This window comes from Meleagris gallopavo, chromosome Z, assembly GCF_905368555.1.
Source record: "Meleagris gallopavo chromosome Z, MGAL_WU_HG_1.1, whole genome shotgun sequence".
NCBI lineage: Eukaryota > Metazoa > Chordata > Aves > Galliformes > Phasianidae > Meleagris > Meleagris gallopavo.
Genome location: NC_139435.1, coordinates 40,552,999 through 40,572,381, shown reverse-complemented (window position 1 = coordinate 40,572,381; position 19,383 = coordinate 40,552,999). Strand labels below are relative to the sequence as shown.

At 41.0% G+C, this 19,383-nt stretch overlaps 3 protein-coding genes across 12 annotated transcripts in view; 2 read left to right on the top strand and 1 right to left on the bottom strand.

The window, feature by feature from the left end:
- NAA35 (N-alpha-acetyltransferase 35, NatC auxiliary subunit) overlaps window positions 1-9,539 on the bottom strand; it is a 28,204-nt gene extending 18,665 nt beyond the window's left edge. Inside the window, exons 1-9 of one of the 4 annotated variants that reach the window (XM_085214453.1) lie at window positions 9,442-9,539; window positions 9,101-9,160; window positions 8,213-8,354; window positions 7,114-7,147; window positions 4,558-4,672; window positions 3,572-3,646; window positions 2,234-2,401; window positions 1,402-1,468; window positions 315-358 (exon numbers count right to left, since the gene is read on the bottom strand). In XM_085214453.1, the coding sequence (XP_085070579.1) occupies window positions 315-358; window positions 1,402-1,468; window positions 2,234-2,401; window positions 3,572-3,646; window positions 4,558-4,672; window positions 7,114-7,147; window positions 8,213-8,336 (627 nt within the window). In that variant the 5' untranslated portion in view covers window positions 8,337-8,354; window positions 9,101-9,160; window positions 9,442-9,539. The other 3 variants (XM_085214454.1, XM_019610544.2, XM_085214455.1) reach the window with 3 other exon arrangements.
- Window positions 8,718-14,768, top strand: LOC146542222 (uncharacterized). The gene is made up of 3 exons (XM_085214069.1): window positions 8,718-9,609; window positions 10,614-10,758; window positions 12,609-14,768. Exons 1-2 carry the CDS (start codon window positions 8,718-8,720, stop codon window positions 10,616-10,618), a joined length of 897 nt encoding a protein of 298 aa, XP_085070195.1. The 3' UTR covers window positions 10,619-10,758; window positions 12,609-14,768.
- A 2,018-nt stretch (window positions 14,769-16,786) lies between these two features.
- The window catches only part of AGTPBP1 (ATP/GTP binding carboxypeptidase 1), a 58,644-nt gene continuing 56,047 nt past the window's right edge, over window positions 16,787-19,383 (top strand). For 2 of the 7 annotated variants that reach the window (XM_085214448.1, XM_085214446.1), the window contains exons 1-2: window positions 16,994-17,160; window positions 17,551-18,736. Coding sequence is in view for 1 of the 7 variants with exons in the window: in XM_085214452.1 (XP_085070578.1) it covers window positions 17,243-17,413 (171 nt within the window). In the remaining 6 variants the exon portion in view is untranslated. Of the gene's footprint in view, window positions 16,909-16,993; window positions 17,161-17,203; window positions 17,414-17,550; window positions 18,737-19,383 lie in introns of those variants that run through there. The other 5 variants (XM_085214439.1, XM_085214438.1, XM_085214442.1 and 2 more) reach the window with 5 other exon arrangements.

Genomic DNA, 19,383 nt, shown 5'->3' with positions numbered 1-19,383 from the left:
TGTCACAGCCCAATGTCACGCTCTATATCACCATTCCACTTATTTCTAATGATATCACTATTAATGAATTTAGAAAAAGCTTATGAGTTCAGCATCTTTACCTAGAAGGTAAAGTACCATCATTTTATGCAATCCACTACAGCAATCCTTCTGAACACACATACACACACAGAAGAAAAAAAAAAAAAAACGAACAAAACCCCACAACCAGCATTTACTGACAGAATTTTATTCTTCATAATCCAGCTCCCTCTCTAAAACCTATGCTAAGCACACTTGAAGTATAATCAACAAAGCAAATACAAAAGAAATACCTTCACTCGTCTTTGCATGTCATCTTCTACATCTTTAAGCATACCTAGAAAAGGAAAAATTCAACTAAAAGCAGAAGTGTTCTTAAGTACACCTACATCATTTAAATCAGAAAAGTTTTAAGGAAATAAAGGCTAATGGAAAGGCTCAAGCATACATAAGTAATAGTGCATAGAAAGACTACTGTACACATGTATGCATACAGTGCTAACGTTTGTATCCACGGCTTTAAAACTACAGAGCTTTTTCCTCACAAGCAATCTGTTTAGATGACAATAAGTAGAAAAGTAGAGAAGCAGAACGCATGAAGAGTACCTTCCAGTGGCTTGTAGTTGTCCTAGTTCTAGATGATCCCATGGTTACACATTTGCTTGACACACAGAACCACAGACTGACTTAATTTGGAAGGACCTCAAAGATCATACAGTTGCACATCTCCAGCCAAGGGCGGGGCTGACAGCTAGATCAAGTACTGCATCAGGTTGCTCAGGGCCCTATCAAGCCAGGCCTCAAACACATCCAGAGATGAGGAATCCAGTCTCTCTGGAAAACTTCCTCCTGCTATCTAATCTAAATCTTCACATCTTTAGTTTAAATACACTCCCCCTTGTCCTATTACTATCTACCTGTGTAAAAAGCTGATATACCTCCTATCTATAATCTCCCTTTAAATACTGTAAGGCTGTATAATAACTTCTCCCTGAAGCCATTCTCAAGTAGGTCAAGCCCAGCTCCCCCAGCTTGTCTTCGCCAATGTGTTCCAGCCCTCTGATCATCTTCATGGGCCTCCTTTGGACCCTCTCCAAAAGCTCCATACCTTTCTGTTTTGGGGTCCCAGACCTGGATGCAGTACTCCAGTTACTAAACCAATTCTTTTTCAGGCATTTGACAAATAAACAGCCAAGTAATTTCTTCAAGAAAAAGAATAACCAGTCCCTATTTTTACCCAATCATCAGGGTTGGGACTAGGACTATAAGTAGGAATATAAGACATTCCTACTAATTTATTAGATTTGGTTGAAAATAAACATGCAAGACATGCTTAAAGAGAAAGCAACTAATAGGAAGGCACACACAAAGAGTTTGTACCTGTAACTCTAAGGTCTGTCACAGTGTTGGCCATTTTAAATCCATATGTCATTGACTGAAAATCTTCCTAAAACACGAAAATTGGAGAAGCATGAGCAGTGAAATACACAAAGTTACAGTTTTAAGCTTGCTTTTGTTGCTATTCTTTAACTACACCAGGTATAAAATAAAAGTTTGTTTTTATTCGACAGAGTGGAATACATCCCCAGTTATGGGTGATATTCCTGCTAAAATTCTGCATAAATCTCTAATACTAGTATGACTTTCCTAACATTTACCAAGCATCATCCTACCAATAAGTTTCAAAAACTATGGATGCACAGTTCTATTTAATCAATTTTAAGATTAATTATTAAAGTTTAAGATTAGTTATTAAAAAGTAACTTGTCCAAGCTCAGAGAAAACAAAGGATTAAACACAAGGGCACCGAAAGGACCAGTGTCACAGAAAAAGAAATTCTCATTCCAGTGATATAAGGACATTTCAGACAGACAAATATGGTTACCTAAAGTACAAAATCAAAAACTTAAACAGAAAGAAAACCATATGTAAATCTGACTTGAAATGGTTAGCCACAAGAGTAGCATTGTTTCCTGAACAAAATATTTATGTGGCTCAAATGCTCAAGCAAAATATAGAAAAGAGCATTAATGTCCTTTAAAGAACATTGCATAATAAAGAAATCAAGTGTAACACTTTCAGGAGCATGAACTGCTTCTCCTATAGCATCCTTCAATTAAACAGTAATAAATTTCTCTAGAACTATTTCACTTGTGTTAAAGAGCCTACATATGATGTTGAAGACTTAACGACAGCATATCCTGAAACATACCTCCTCAAAAACAGCTGCTTTGTTGACTTTTTCTCTGGCAATATCACAGATTTTTAGGATCCCCAGAGCAAAAGCTTTCATAGCAGGATCTTCTATGAAGTCCGGATTATGAATATAAAGGCAAGTGAATACTGTCTGTGCCAAGGAATGCCCCTCTAACCATGTTATCTACGGAAATGAAAATTAAATGTTTTACTCATGACAGCCAAGTCCTCGTTTTTTTACACCCTTACTCTTTTTACATCTCATTGAGCTTCAGTGAGTCATTAAGGACGTCTGTATCATCACAGCTTTCTACCTAGCAGAAAAGGATAGAGAAGGTGTTTCAACCTTTAGCCACAGTCCTTCAGCTAAATTCTGGTGTGGGCGAAACTTATAAAAGGTTCAGCTTTGATCTCTGTGGCTTAGACATGACATTAAGTTGAGAGACCATCGACCACAGAAGTTTCCTTTACAAAATCCAGTATGAAAAATGAAATCAGCTATGAAACAATTCAGCGATATTTTACATTGCTTCTTTTCACAATCCACTCTCTCTACTACTTCCATGTTTTTAAACTAAAGCGAAACCTTCAGTAACCCAGAACATGATTTCTATCTTGAAATATCATGAAATGATGAAGTTCCTTTCTCTAAAATAAAAGAAAAACAAGTCAGCCTATGAAGTGGGAAGGAGAAGAGGAATTATGTTATACCACGTCAAACACACAGTGATCTTTGTATGACTTTTTGTGAATAAAATACATAAAATGAAGTAATTTTATTGACATCATTTTAAAGAACATCTAAAAATACTGTGAATCATTTACTGAGCAGGTTAATGAGTATATAAGTATATACACACAGGAAAAACAGTTACAACTAGCAAATAACAGATAATTTACATCTCCTTTTGAAACCGATTTAGATTACCTCCTTTCCACTCTCAAAATACTGATGACAGCTTGAAGTCCACGTTGACTCTAAAAAACTGAGCAACACTTTGTGTAGATTACTGTGCACTCACTTCCTACACAGTAAACACTAATATACAGTAGGCAATTAGATATTTAAAAAAAAAAAACAATTTCTGAGCCTTTTTACATTACTCAAAATGCTATCAGTTCTCTTCTGCAATGATTTCTTAGAATGAAAAACAAACACATGTAAAATCAAACTTAAGGCCTGTTATATTATCCAACACAAATATCTCAATGGAAATAAAAATGCAAATAGCCTATTTTCTACTCAGTGGTTCACTATTCTTGAGCTCTATTCCTTTTCCTTTTCTCAGTCTGGATTGAGGGATTACATTCTGAAAGCAAGAACAATAAATGCTAATAGCAGAGAAATCCTTACCAAACAACAAAAGCAAGTATCCATTATTCCTATCAGCTCAGGTGAAGTGAGATCCTTTATCTTAATGGTGCCATCCTTAAAAAAAAAAAAACAAGAAACAAAAATTAAGAATGTGTAAGACTATAGTCAAAAAGCAAGTTATTTGTACAACCAAAAAGGAAATTACAAATTGGTCAAGACTTCTGAATATTTGTATGCTTTACTGACCAGCTTCATAATGTTTCAAGAACTCTCAAAAAGCTACTTTCCATCATTGTGTTCAACTTCCACCAAACGCAGAGCTCTTCAAAGAAAGCAGTAAAATAAAACTTTTGATCTGTAACTATCCAATAAAAGCTTAAAGCCAATTACTTAAAAACACAAACAGTATGCAAAGTCACAATAATGACTGAACAAGGAATATTATGCAGGACTTCTTCTCTGAAAGCTGCTTTTTTCATTGTGGATACTTGCACAGAATTTTACTGCCTTGAAGGATCAAGAAAGCAGAGACCCTGTTTCTTTATTTGTTCAACGCATGCAATTTCACACATTTTTCTCCCTTAGTCCATTCAAAACACTTGGGTAAAAAAAAAAAAGTATATATCCTCTACAAGTGCATTATTTCTTCCCAAGTAACAGTCTTTCAGCATACTTTCATAAATGTTGGCCATGCATCAGAAGTTAATCATCACTGTGAATACTGTTAAATGTGACAGCTTCTGTTCATGTTAATGAACTGAACCAACAATCACAAAAAAGAGTACAGAAGCTGACTTTCCTTTAGCTATTTTCAAATAAAAGACAAAAGATATGCAAGATGACTTGCAAAACTATTTCCAAAATGTATTTATTTGAGGCATTAATATTTAACAATTTTACAGTAATTTTCACAGGAAAAGTTAGTATCGCTGTAGTAATATAAAGAACAAAAAAAGACAAGCGCCACAAGCTCCTCATATTGTTATTTTACAGCCACTGAGAAAGCAAAAACAGGAAACACAAACCTTAATAGCTTGCTCAAAGTTCAGAACTTTTCTATTAACTTGGTTTCCAATCATACCAGCATCCATCTTGGGATCCATCATTTCAATGGCAGACATTGCTTCAAAAAGACCAAAACTAAGGAGACCAAAATAATTATGTTCCAAATTTGATTCTTTATAAATCAAACAGTCTTAACAAACCAGACTAAAAGAACATATGATGACAAACTGAGTACACTGATTTCTAACTGCTGACAATAAGCTACATGGACACTATGATTGATCTTGAGAGAGTATGGTTTTCATGAGTTTGAGGACTGTTTAACAGTTATGTCAGAAAAGACACACTTAAAAGTAAAAGAAATTGCTTAGTATTTATTGAGCAGAGGAACTGAAGAACACTCCTTAACTAAATATCCCATTTTCAATCCTATGCAAGTGTAGAAAAAGGCTTATTGTGTGTTGAGTTATTGTGCATTCTAATTTTGAAAGGCATTTATGTATAAAACTTCGCCTTGTGCTCTGATTCTACTGTGGTGACATCCCTGATCATAATTCTAAGCCTTTAAATAGAATGCTCCTTCCTGTCTTCAGAATTATTGGTCTTCAGCAAGAACTCTTTTCATTCTTTAAATGAAGAGACTTACATATCTTAATAATACACATTTTCTTTAAAATATTTTAATCTCACTTCGTTCCTTAAAAAATCCAGCAAGATCCTAGCACATACTTTTCGCTGAAGTATATTTTTTTCTTCATGTGTAGCGCTCCCAGTTTCCACTTTGGGATGGCATTTTAGAATTACTCTAAAGCACATAGCATGCTTACCTAAGCATGCTAATGGCATCTGAGGTAAATTAATTTAAAAACTTCAAACTTTTTCTGGTCTTTTTGCATGAAGGTATGTCCATGTAAAATAGTTCAGTAGGTTTATTAGTTCCAGCGTTAATGACAATAACTTCTAATGTTAGCATTACATCTATTAAGTGAAAATGTAGTATTATCACATTTGAAAAGTCATGGCTGTCAGGCAAAGTCCCCAGTGACTAGAAAAAGGTAAACATCACTCTCATTTGCAAGAAAGTGAGTAAGGAGGATTCGGGGAACCACAGGCTGGTGAGCCTCACCTCTGTGATGGGGAAGACCATAGAACAGGTCTTCCTAGAAGACATGTTAAGGCATTTGAGAAACAAATGGGTGACCTGAGACAGCAAGCATGGTTTCACCAAGGGAAGGTCCGTGCCTGACCAATCTGGTGGCCTTCTATAATGGAGTGATGGCATTAGTGGACCAAAGGAACATCTACCTTGACTTCTGCAAGGCCGCCACACCCTTATCTCTAAATTGGAGTGATAAAGATTTGATGGGTGGACCATTCAGTGAATAAAGAATTGGTTGAAAGGTCAAGGATTGTAGCCAATGGCTCTCTGTCCAGGTCGAGACCGGTGGTGGTGTCCCCTGGGGTACATCTAGAATCTGGTACTCTTTTAACATCTTGAACAATTATACAGATGATGGAACTGAGTGCATCCTCAGCAAGTTGCTGATGACACCAAGCTGATTGGTGTGGTTGATATACCAGAAGGAAGGGATGCCATCCAAAGGGACCATGATAAACTTGAAAGGTGGGCCCTTGTGAACCTCATGAGGTTCAAGGAAGCAAAGTGCAAGGTTTTGCTCTTGGGTTGAGGTAATCCAGGCATGTATACAAACTGGGAGAAAAGCAGTCCTGCTGAGAAGGACTTAAGGCTTGGCTGATAAAAAACTTAACATGAGCCAGCAATGCGTGCTTGCAGCTCAGAAGACCAATGGTATCTTAGACTCCATCAGAAGGAGAGGCAACTGTCCCCTCTATTCTGCCATCATGAGGCCTCCATGTCTGGGACCCCCAACACAGGAAAAACGTGGGGCTTTTGGAGAGGGTCCAGAGCAGGGCCACAAAGATAATCAGGGGGCTGGAGAACTTCTATGAAGACAGGCTGGAGAAACTGAGCTTGTTCAGCCTGGAACAGAGAAAGATGAGGGGAGACCTCATTATGGCCTTCCAATATTTTAAAGGAGTTTATAACAAGGAGGGAAATCAACTTTTTACATGAGGACAAGTGACAGGTCAAGGGGGAATGGTTTTAAACTAAAGGAGAGAAGATTTAGATAAGATGTCAGGAAATTTTTTTACTGAGAGAATGGTGAGGTGCTGGAACATGCTCTCCAGAGAGGCTGTGGATTGTCCATCCCTGGAGGTATTCAAGACCAGGTTGGTTTCCCAGGTCTAGGAATCCTGATCTAGTATTTCATCTAGTGGCTGGTAACTCTGGCTGAGGTAGGGGGGATGAAACTTGACAATTCTTGAGGTCCCTTCCAACCTAAGGCGTTCTATGACTATACTGGCAAAAAGAGAAATGTTCAGCCTTCATACAAACACATCACATACATGTTCATGAGGATTAATAATACTCCTAGTATTTCAACTACTTTAGTTAAAGTAAAAATTTAAATAACTTAGCTGATACTGCATGTCTTGATCATTATTAAGCATTAATATTTAAAAAAACAGAACTATTCAAAAAGCATACTTACAGTTTGTCATGAAGCAGTTCTCCTAACTTTAGTTCTATGAAGGAACAGAACACAATAAATAATTACAATCATAATTTTAATGCAACTTTTCCAGTATAACTGTATTATTTTAAAACTGTATAGTCTAAAAGAGAATAAAGTGTGAGAATCAAACCAGGCCCTTCTACTCTACCTTTACTTGCTTTCATTTAGCACTTTTACAACCATAAGGCTAAAAATCGTTCTTCCGAATCATACCTAATCCTCCTCTCTGACCCAGCACCTGAATCACCAAACTTTAAAAATCTGAATAGCGTGAAACACAGGACAGTAGTTTTCCATGCTCCTTTAGGCAGATGTCTGATTTTCCAGAGGAGCTGTTAACTGAAAGGCTTGGTTTTCCTCATTATTTTTTAGCAAAGCCTTCAGATACACCTGACTGGCATACAAACCATACATTATTAATAAAAGGGAACTATTTAGTGGTATAAGAAAATTATGTCAATGATTGTGTAAATTATTGTGTCTCATAAGCTACAGTTTTACTTTTATTTTTCATAAGGTCATCATAAAATCAATTAAAAAATGTATAAATTTGTCATCGCAGCAAACCAATAGCTAATAGCAATAAAGACTTCGTTTAAATGAAAGCAATTCTTTCTATGTGACTGGGGTGTACTACATCCCTTCTGAAGTTGAGCCTTAGTTCAGACAAAAAATGATACACTGACCAAATAAATAAACAAATAATCAGATCCTGTAGATTCAAAATTTACAGAGAGAACAGCATTGATTCTGCATAGAGAAATGAGCTTTCCACTCAGTAGGACATAGAAAGAACTTAGCAAAAAAAAACAAATAAACAAACAACAAAAAACATGCAAAAACGCATAGAACAACACAGAGCACAACACAAATCTATATTTATGCAACTGAGAAGAAGATAAGGTTCTTCTCATATTTCCAGCCTTGTAGAGTGTTAAACATAGGAAAACACAAAATCATTGTGGTCTCTTTGTTTGGAGCTTGAATGTAGATCAAACTACTTACTGAAACAAAAAACTATACTCCGTTCTCCAAGGATTCAAATTTTTCACACAACACGAGCACTACAACTCACCTCTACAAGCTTCTTCAAAATCCTGGGTTATATCTACCCAGTCTGTATTACTCTTTTCCATCTTGTCAGGTATACCAAGCTCCCATCCCGAATCATCATCTTCTACCGAAGCTTTCATAACCATGATAGTGCTCCTTTAAAACTGTATCAAACACACTACAGATTAGGCAGAAATCACAGAAAGTTGTTCAAGGAAGTTATTTTTTATTCCGCAATAATATGGGAAGACAGAGAGACTAACCTAATTTCATTTAAATGGCTACTGTTACATATCAGTTTGAAAGGTATTCAGTTTTCCTACCACTTGTTTATAGGCTACAAACCTTCAAAAGCTAAGAACACCAAAAGTTTGTCAGCACAGAGCTATAACAAAGTTTGTACTGAAAATAAGAGACATGAGAAGAACCTCCCTTAGAGAGGATGCAGACAACACACTTTTACCTTCTGGTGTGTTACACTGCTAGGAACACAAATATCCTCCTGCTGCAACGCAGAAGGTGCTGCTATGCCTCAAAACATATTCGTGGGCATTTCTAATACCAAGACCACCACTAGAGTGTTAAGCAACCTCAGACTAAAACGTAATTTTGGAACAGCAGTGACCAACTGCTCCGAGCTGGTGCCGCGCTCCCACCCGCAAGGCACCCCGAGGAGCACTGCGCGCACGCTGCTTCCCCCACGCGGTACCCAGTCCTCCCCTGCTGTGGGAAGGATGTCGGCACAGCCGTCAGGGAGCCCCGACGGGCGCCGCCCGACGGAAGCAGAAGCTTCCGACAAAGGCCTCCGTAACAGCAGACCTCCCGGGTGCCGGCGACTAACAGCGGCGGCGACAGCAAGGCTTCCGAGAAGCGTTCAGGATGGGCCCCCCCGACCTACTCGGGTCAGTACCTCGCCGGCTCTCACGAGGCCGCAAACCGCCGGGCTGTGCGAGTCGGAACGAGAAGACACCTGCAGACACCGAACGAGAGATCGAGATGGCGTTAAGGCCGCTAACGCCGGACCTCTCGCAGTCCTCGAGGCACCCGACCGCGCAGCCGGACAGGCCTCCCCGCACCGCGCACGCCGAGCGTTGCCTTCGCCGCCCCCGCCGGCTGCAGGGCCCGTGCCTTGGCGGGACTCATCCCGGCGGGGCGCGTCGGGAGGCGATCGTGCCGCCCTCACCCTGGCGCAGAGCGAGGAGTGCGACCGCGGCCTTGCACTACGCCTCCCGCCACCCCCAGCCAGCGTACCCGCTCGGCGCCTCTTGCCTCGATACCCGGCCTGGGTGACGGAACGCATGCGCGCGCCCCTCCCTTCTCCTTTCCACAGCGCGTGCGCGCGCCCTAGCTACCGGCGGCGGGGGCACATCGCGAGGAGGGCCGCCGGGCTGGCGCTGCCTGCACTGCCGCCTGCTCTCGGTGAGGGGCTGGCCGGGGCTAGCTGAGTGCAAGCGAGCAGTGGTCGTTCCGGGGTGCTCTGGGTGAGGCTATGTGGCCCGGTTTGGAAGAGGAAAGCAGAGCGAGAGCCCTGCTGGCGGGGCACCGGTTCTGTCTCCGCGGTTTTGCTGTCATCAGGCGTTGTATAACTCCTTCTGCGGGCAGTGTTGGTTATCTCGTCCTGTGAGGGAAACGAGCTGACGTATCTGAGGGACCTACAGTTTCAGAGCCGTTTACTGCGAATTTGATCTTTAATTGCAAAGACTGAATGTTTCCCGTGCCTAAGACAAAGATCACAGTTATAGAAATCAGCTCTTAACGTGCTCTGATAAACAAAAAGAGCTTACTTAAGCCTAGAGCCTTCTGCTCCAGTGCATGTGAAGAAGTTACATTTTCCATTTAAAATGGAAAACCTGACTTTGCAATTCACTCTTCCTATTCAACACCCTCCATGCACAGTGCAACTGTATGTGGAGCGAGGCAAAAGGAGAAAAATCTGTGCCAACTGTCAGACCTCTGATAGCACCTGCTATGTCAGAAAGAGCTATCCTTTTGGATTCAGTGGTTTCAGGGATGTCTCAGGGGATCGTTCCACACTGCGGTTCTGTGTTCTGGGAGGATGCCCTGCCCTGTGTGATAGATGCCCTGTATCAGTCATGTTATGATTGCAAAGAACAGATCTTTGATGCTAAACCAGATAGCTGGCAGCTAAGCATCTATAAATTAGAACTAGTTACATCTACTTCCCTGTAGCAAGAAATATGGTGCCTGAACCAGAACTCTGTAGAAAGAGAGCTGAATTCTATGTACACGTTTCAAGATAAAAGAACTTCTCTGATTATTGTTGCAGACATGATTATTATATAGGTATGAATTATTTTTAAAACCCGCAGTATTTAATGTAAATTAATTTCCAAAAGGGTATTACTTTTGAAGTTTGTTACCTACACTTCCATTAGCACATGCTTATCTATGTTTCCGAACAGGCTGAACAGTAAGAATTATGACCTGGCTTTTGTGACATGTTTGTGGTGACCTCATTCCAGTTCTCAGTAGACCAGTGGATGTATGGTAACTGACTTTAAGTGCTTTCTCTTCGCAAGAAAATTACCAGGAGTGAAAGATGAGAAGGTTGGTTGTTTGTGTGAAATGCCCATAACAGTTTAAAAAGTTACTTTGTGTTCACTCCTGTAATCAGTAAGCTGAGGTGCTTTCTATGAACATAATTGAAGCATGTTATTTTCCTATGGTACAATGAAGTGCATTGGTAGAGCAGAGCAGACTGATCTAGGTGGTACTTGCATGGGACATCCAAAGAAATAAAAGCTTTTTATTTATTTTTAGTTTCCATGCAGACTTGCTTTACTAGGTACTAATACTTAAAATGCTTTGCTGTTTAATACAAAAATATCTTTCTGTTTAGATGTTAAGATCCACAAGATAGTCAATACTAAGCAAAATAGAATTGGGAGAGGATGAGAGGGAAAGGCAACCTGCATCTACATTCATGACTAAAGCCAGAACAGGTGTTCCCACTTCTTGTCAGAGTAGAACTCGATTAAATGTAAGGATTATGAGGAACTTGCTTAAGCATTAATTAAGGAGTACCTTTGTTCCTGTGATACAGTAAGAAGACATCACCGTATACTAGATGTAAATAGGCTGCTTTGTTTAAGGAAACTTCAGCTAACTATGCACTGATTTAGAGTGTAGTCAGTTGACTGCCTGCTCTTTTTTTCTTTCCAAAATGATATTAATTCTGAAACTACTGATGTATTTTGTATGAGTTTGTAATACAGAGGCTATTTTTACACTATAGCAACTCATATTAAAACGTGATTTTTTTAAGCATACTGACAAGAAGATATGAGCAGACTTGTTTTGTACTATTCAGCATGAAGAAACAAATCAAAAACATCCTGTAACAGAAATTTTGATTTGCAGAGAGAGCTCCTGCAGCCTTTGAAGTTCTATATCCCAGAAGTCAATTGAGTTAAATAGACAAACGTAACTTACCTCTAAGTCTTCTCTATTTATAACACATTCTCATACTCTGGAGGTTGTTACTAAAACATGCTAAATAAATGGAAACATTTAAGAGATAAGTTTCCTTTGTTTGCTCTAGGAATCATGTGTGTATTTAAAATATACATTTGTTTATCATTTTTGAGAGTCGACAGAGTATTCTCCCTTCCTTCAAGTATCATCTTAAGTCCATCATAGCAAGAGATTACCTGCTGCAAAAAGCTATTTTCAGTTAGCATTTTCCAAAGAAGGAAGTATCTCATCATCTTTATTCAAGGCTATTCCTCACATTTTACTTTGCTCAAAGGACAGCTGAAATTTTTCAAGAACCTGGAATTTCTTTGTGTCTTGCCAACGGAAATAATTCATGCAGGCAGAGGGGGAAAATGGAGATGTGTGAAAGCATACATGTGTGAAGAAGTTGAACTTCAGCTGGGCTGCAGTCTATTTTATTTCTTACTTACTTTTTTTTAATATGCTTGTATACGGAAGAATTTACCACAGGCTCTTACTGATTAGTGGCCTGTTTAAAAACAACAAAACCAACTGCCCCCAGTTTGCAAATTTGTGATACTTGTCAGCTATCAAATTCTAGGGCACTCACATTGATAAAAATATCTATGATAACAAACAGGATATGAAAGGATAGTAAAATACTGCCCTGAGTGCAGAAATTAGTTGAACTGAATGATGTTCATAAATTCTTTCCCCTCTAACAAACAAACAAACAACAACAACAACAAAAAAACCAAACTGAAAATGGAAGCTCTTGTTTGACTGTAACACAGGAGAGTAACTTCTTCCTCTTATTTCTTTGTTTTCTTTTGTTGTTGTCTTTAATGTCTTGTATGTAAAACTATAATTTGTTTATCAGTAGATATGTGAAGTAAGTGTCTGACTTAGTACAAGCATGGTGCATCACCTTTGAAATTTTTTCCTATCTGTCCTGTTTTCAGCTGGTGTCTTCTGGCTGGTATGGTGCTGTGTTTTGGATTTATGAGAAAAAAACAATGTTGCTCTGATGCTTTAGTTGTTATTGAGCAGTGCTTATGCTAAGTCAAGGACTTTTCATCTTCTCACACTGCCCTTGCCAGAGGGAAACTGGGTGTGCAGAAACAGCTGGGATGGAACTGAACTGGAACAGCTGACCCAAACTGACCAAAGGGATGTCCTGTACCTGAATGGCATCATGCTGAACAATAAATCTGGGGGACTTAGCTGGGAGGGCTGCCGCTGCTCAGGGCCTGGCTAGCATCAGTAACCTGGCTGTGTATTACTTATTTTGTATATATGCATATATTTATTATCATTTCCCTTTTTCTTTGTCCAATTAAACCATCTTTATCTCAGCCCACAAGCTCTACCTTTTTCTGATTCTCTCACCCATCATGCTGTGGGACTGGAGATGAGGGAACAACTGTGTAGTGCTGAGCTGCCTACAAGGTTCAACTACCCCACTGCACCCAAAACACCCTTCCCCTGGACACCTAGATGAAAGTATCCATAGGCTATAAATCTATACTTTTGGAATTAGTCTGTGCAAAGAATATTGATGGGTGATTTCTAGTGTTATAAAAGCAAAAATATCTCAATGAGACACAGATGTGAGGTTGAACTGAATTGCTTTTGTGTATGTTGAAACAGATACATAGCAGAGCACAAAAGATCTTCTCAAATGTGAAAAAGAACAGATGCTATGTTAGAAAAGTACCAAGTATTCTAATGTTTAGAGAGGAATTACGTATCTAAGAGATAAAGGAACAAAAACAAATTCTCCAGTGTGTATTCAGAGATAAGAATTGACTCTCAAATAAGGGAGTGATTATTTTTCACAGCTGAGGAGAGCTGCTAGCTGTTTATCATCTGGAACTGACTGGATTTATTCAGTATATAGGGGCATAGATTCAGGCAAGGCAGACTGAACTAGTACAGATAAAGATTTACTAGTAAATGAGGGAGTAACTAGGTGATAGGGATACTGAGGATGAGAAGGGGTAGAATCAAACAATGCTTACATATTGTTATCATTAAGAGTATTTTGAAGAACTTTTTCTTATCCTCCTTGTTCTTCCTGCTTCCATAGGGGAGAGTTATTAACTTTAAAAATTACCTGTGATTATTTCAGCTACGTATGCTGATTTTGTAAGACTTGATGCTGTGTATGTATTGGTAGATGTTGAGATAATGGAGATAATAAGTGTGCAGCTGGGGGTGGCAGTCTTTGTTTGCATCTTTTGCCTTTGCATAACCTTCAGAAAGTGTTGCTGGAATCACTGCTTTTATTACCTTGCCAAAAATAGTAAATCAATGCAATATGATTTCTGTAAACATACAAACTACTCTCTCTCTCTCTCTCTCTCTCTCTCTCTTTTTTAATTTGTATTGCTGGATGTAGACTCTCTTAGGGACTTGTTTTTCCACATTGAGTTCAGATTGAGACATGTTTGTTACTTTTTTTCTTTTTTAAGTACTTGGATTGTTCTATTAAAAAGTATGTTCCTGTGACAATATTTTGTTTAAACAGCAAAATCAGAGGCTTAGTCTTGTATGGAACCACTATGGAACCAGTAACTGCAAGGCTGTTTTGCTGTAGCTTTATTTTCAGAAGGGAGTGCTTGGGTTTATCCAGCTTTTGCTTAATGGCAGTAATACAATTTGTCATCATCTTATTTGCAAAACACCACAGATTTATGTTTTCCTCTGGCTAAATAAAAAGTTATTTGTTTACAGTAAAGATTTCATCTGGAATGTTGAAAATTCTGTGAAATGAAATAAATAATAAACTGTTATATTGTTTTGATAGTATCTAATAAATGTTTAGAATTGTGTTCTAAGTGTGATTTTCCAAGTATATATTTACAAAGGATTCAAACCATCACTTTTCACTGGAATGTGTTTGAAAACAAAACTAGGGCAAGTTCTTGCAGTCTCATGTAACTAAATTCCATCAGAACTGGTGAAAATTCTTACACAATTAAGAACAATATTGGTCTGTTACTGTGGTTGTGCATTTGTTCTAAAGGCAAACTTGTTTTCTGTAGAAATAAGTCCTAAATGTGGACTCACTTTATCTGCAAAAGAAAAAAATAATAAATCTATGTTCATTAATGAGCTTCAACTCCCACAAACAGATGCTCTGCTAGAAAAAAAAACACATAAAAGTTAGAGAACAAACAGAAAATTTGACTTAATGTTATGTGTTCTTTCTCCAGCAGAGGATTCTCATGTTTTTAGCTGATTTGTTTTAGTCATCTGCCAGGACACACATGAAGGTATTTAATAATATTATTTTCTGAACAAACTTAACTGTCTCTTTGATCAGATTAAAAAAAAAAAAAAGAAAAAAAAAAGAGATTTTTATTTATATTCTTCATATTTGCTTTTTATTTGCCAGTGCCTGCCTGATACTATTTCTGTCTTTGACTGAGTCATACTTGAGTTTATTCTACATCTTCTAATGCCCGACATTGCTTTAGAGAGAGTTTAAAATCATTCTATGAATAGAACTCCACAGAAAACTTTCAGCTGCATTGTTTTCTGTTTTCTTAACAGCTGTCAAATATGATAGCTGTTTTGCAACAAGTAAGACTATTCCTGCCTAGTGCCAATATGCTCATAAATTCCTGCATTCTGATTCTCTGGGTTCTACTTATTCAAGATAGGTGACTGAAGAATGTGTTAGGTAGGGGAGGGACAAAGCTCCATTCAAACCTGTGTGTTTTCTGATTGTTCACGAGGTCTAGGAAGTATGATTAATGTTTAAGTATTTACTGGATAAAGATCAAGTAAGTAAAGTCAGGGATATCTGGTTATATGTCTTAACTACTGCTATCCATTTATTTTAATATGGTGGGAAGGGGAATTCAGAAAGCGTAATTAATATTTATGCATAAATGACATGATGATGGAGTTAAGAATCTGTTATATCACTTTAAACTTAAATTAACTCCATCAAAGTAGAAGCTGACTTCCCTGATCAGATGGGCAGAAATTGGCTGAAACTAACAGTCAGGCAAACACTGTATTTCACCAGAACCACATGGGAGGGCTGGTATCTATCTTTACTCTATCACAAGTGTACAGATGTGGCCCCCTGGTCCCAACTATCGAGTTTCCACTGACTTGTCACTAACGCAGTTTTGTTCCATGTTCAGAAGGTAAAGATATATATCCTCTCTACACAGATCATGTGTGGATTGCTGCACGGATGGTAAGCACAATTTATCTAATACCATAACACCATACCAAAACGAAAGCATTAACAAGTAGTTATCGTGAACTGTTGTTCAGGTGGATCCAGCCCCAAGGAAGAGGTGACAAACTGTCACCCAAAATGCATAGCTGTTTGTTAGTGAAAAAGTATTGAAAATCTTTAGTCCAGTCCTTGGGGTTAGAATAAACCACAGCACATAAGGCAGTGGTTGTAGCTACTTTAGCCAGATGGATAAGGCATATGCATTTTGAAAGGCATATGCATAAAAATGTGTGCAATTTAGAATCTACATTGTGCTGTATGAGAAGCAGGATAGGTAACTCTGTAGTTACAAAATGTTATTGGGAAACAGGCGTTGTGTATTTCTATTAGAGATTATCCCCACGACGGAACTATTTCCTATGATTACTAGTGTATGAGAGATTTGGAATGGATTTTGATTTATCAGCCTTAACTAAAAGGCTGCTTCTCCTTTGTGAGTCTTCTAGATCATCATTATTCTTGCACATGTCCTTTCTCCGATTGAGGAACTTCATGAAATGTTATTTGTTGGTTGTTACAGATGGGAGTGTGTCAAGGAGCTATATTGCTCACGTCTAGAAGTCATCAGTGAGCTGAGTGGCTCAGAACTGTGTACCACAGAGATTAATTTGCTATAAAATCTAATGGTTCGGCTGTTTCTTTGTTTTGGGCTGTTACAAATCCCCAACCTGAGTCTTTGGTGCTTCCTCAGCACGCTGGGTAGCAGGGATCTCTGTACCACCTGCAGCTGCAAGCATTTACCTCCGACGAAAAAAGGGGTGTGACAGTGACCGCGGGCCTGGGCAGGGACAGCTCGTGTGACAGAGGACTGTGTGACACTACAGGACCGCCACGGGCGAGGCTAATTCACGCGACTCGTCCCACTGATCTGCAGCCATATGATTCTCACACGCCTCCCGGTTCGTGCAACCGCCTGAGGCGGCCGCTCCCTCTCCCACCAGCCCGTTGCGACTGCAGTGTCCCGGAGCCTGCAGGGAGGGCCCGCGGCAGCAGCACAGCAGGTGGGGAAGATCTCGCCGTGACAGGCGGAGGGAGCCCTTCCACGCAGGCCGGCACCGGTCCCCCCCGCCGGGGCGCGGGGCGCCTGCGCAGGGCCGGGGGGCGCGGCAGGCGGTTCCTTGACGCGCTGTGTGCCGGCAGGTTCCTGCCGCCGCGCGGATGAGACCGGCGGGGCGCGGCCTGGCGCCCCCGCCTCAGCGCCGCGGGGTGAGGGGCACGCTTTGCCGCCTCGCCCGCGTCCCGCCACGGACAAGGTGAGGCGGACAGCGGGGGCAGGGCGGGGCCGGGCGGGGCAGCGCGCGCTGCGGGGAGAGGCCGAGGCCACGGCCGCGGCAGATGCAGAAGCAGAATGGGGCTGCGGGGCCCGCCTGGCCCTGCGGCGCCTGGAATCCAGCGATGCGCGCTGCCTGCATCCGCCTGCGGAAACCGTCTGGCTCCGCGGTAGGCGTCGTGCTCGTCTCCCTCCGCACAGCTCCGTTGGCCTGCCCGGGGCGGCGGGCAGTGCGGGTGCGGCGGGGCCCGGCCCGGTCAGTGCTGCGCGAGCCGGCGTGGGCACGGCGCGGGGCCGCGGCTGCTTCTTCCTTCGTGCGCTGCTTCGCTTCTCTTTACCGCTCGTGGGAATTTGGCATAGCTGTATGCTGCAGGTGTCGTTGCGAGCGCTTCGGAGACAAGCTAAGCAGTGAGCAGCGCGTTGCGGTGGGGAAGCGGTGTTTTTGCTCGGTGCCGGCTGTTGTTTCAGACGTGTCCTGAGTGTCCTGTCACCAGACAGAGTGAACCTGTCACCGCCAGCTGTCCGCGTCGTGCCTTGGGGCAGAGGTGAGATTCTGCGTACCCTTGTGAAGCAAAAACACTCTGAAATTTTTAGATAGGCTTGTTTTAGCTCAGGCTTTGTGTGTTTATGCATCCGTTTCGAGGAAGCCAGCTACCAGGTAGGAGTGTTTCCCAGCAGCAATGCTCCGATAGATCGGCGGCGTGCGCGCTGCGCTATGCTGCATGGAGGGCCGCTTGCTGCTGAGGCTGGAAGCGCAGCGCTGCGTGTCACTGCCGCACGGTGACAGCACAGACACTAATCTGTCCGTCGGGAGGTCCTGAGGGGGGTGCAGCTGGACGCAGCACCTTAGCATCTGCTCGTGAGCAAGTGCGGGTCTGCGCTGGCTTCTCCTTTTGCTGTTTGGGTCAGTGGTGGAGCAGCAAGGCAGTCTCCTTTTCTGGAGACCTTGCTGTGTAACATCAAGGGCATTTTGTCACATAAAACGCTTCATTTCTTGTGTCTTAGCTCACTGTTGTGAGTTTATTTTTATGCCAGCATAAGTTAAGAACTTTTTTTTTTTTTTTTAGCCTTATTTTTATTCTTCCAAAAAGCAAGGGGAGGATGGCAGAATGAGTACTCAGTGTGGGTGTTTGTGTGAAGCGGCACCCCACCACAGGGGGCAGTGCTCGTGCTGAGGTTGTCCGATTTGAGGTATTTAAATTTGTCTTCCACACGGTCTGGTTTATGGACAAAGAAAAATACACTGTTGTCTTGGTAGAAGCATTTGACTGATTTTTGTTGCAGTTAGTTTACCCCTTCAGAAAGCAGCTTTCAAAAATTAAGCATAAAAGGCTCCAACTAGAGCATGGAGGCCTCAGGGAGGGTTGAAGCTGGTAGAGCAGCTTGCTGTTTCACTCTGTGTTTGGGTTTCAGCCTAGAGAAGATGTTCAGCTTGCACTTGCCCAACAAGTTGTCAGCAGCATGTCTTACGATTGCTCATGATGGGAGGCAGGTTCTGGGCATGGTTGTATTCTGCTGAAGGTGTCTGGCGGACATCTCCTCTTCTCCTCTTGACGCGCGTAAGTTGAAAGTTTTCTCATATTTCCACTATCTGTGAGCCCCTTGCTCTTTAGGGGTTGCCCCTATGATATGGATTGCTATTGCTTGAAGGAGCTGAGTGCTATTCAACTCATGCTCTGGAGTAATGACTGCATAACTGAAGCATTTAAACTCCTTAAGGAACTTAGAGAGGAAGTCAGGCTTCTTGGAACGAGTGTGTGAGTGCCAAGCAAGGCAGCTGCTTGTGATAGCGCTTAGGAAGGATTTGTAATGGCAGTGTGTTTCTGGGCCTGTTTTCAAGCCCTGCTGCTATGCTCAGCTTTACTGTCTGATATCCTGGGCTAAGCATCAAGGAGATTATGAGCTGTTCAGTGTGTGTCCTGGATACAGGGACAATTCAACATGACTGATGTGTGGATAGTTTTGTAACAGCTCTACACAGGCTGAAAATTGTGGACGAGAGTGCTTCCTTTCTTTTGCAATAGCTGTGGAGATGAGTTCTGAAGGTTATCCCAAAAGCTTAATACATTGAGCAATTGATATAAGAGTTTTGTTGTATGTTTAAAAAATCCTATGATTTTGGAGAAGGGTTGTGTGTACTGGCAGGAAGGCATTACTGTTATAACTTTCACCTACAATTAACAGGCCAAGTGTACAAATCAAATTT

Bases quoted from the DNA above. Each gene is read 5' to 3' on its own strand.
- LOC146542222 (XM_085214069.1), top strand. From the start codon at position 8,718: ATGCCTCAAAACATATTCGTGGGCATTTCTAATACCAAGACCACCACT.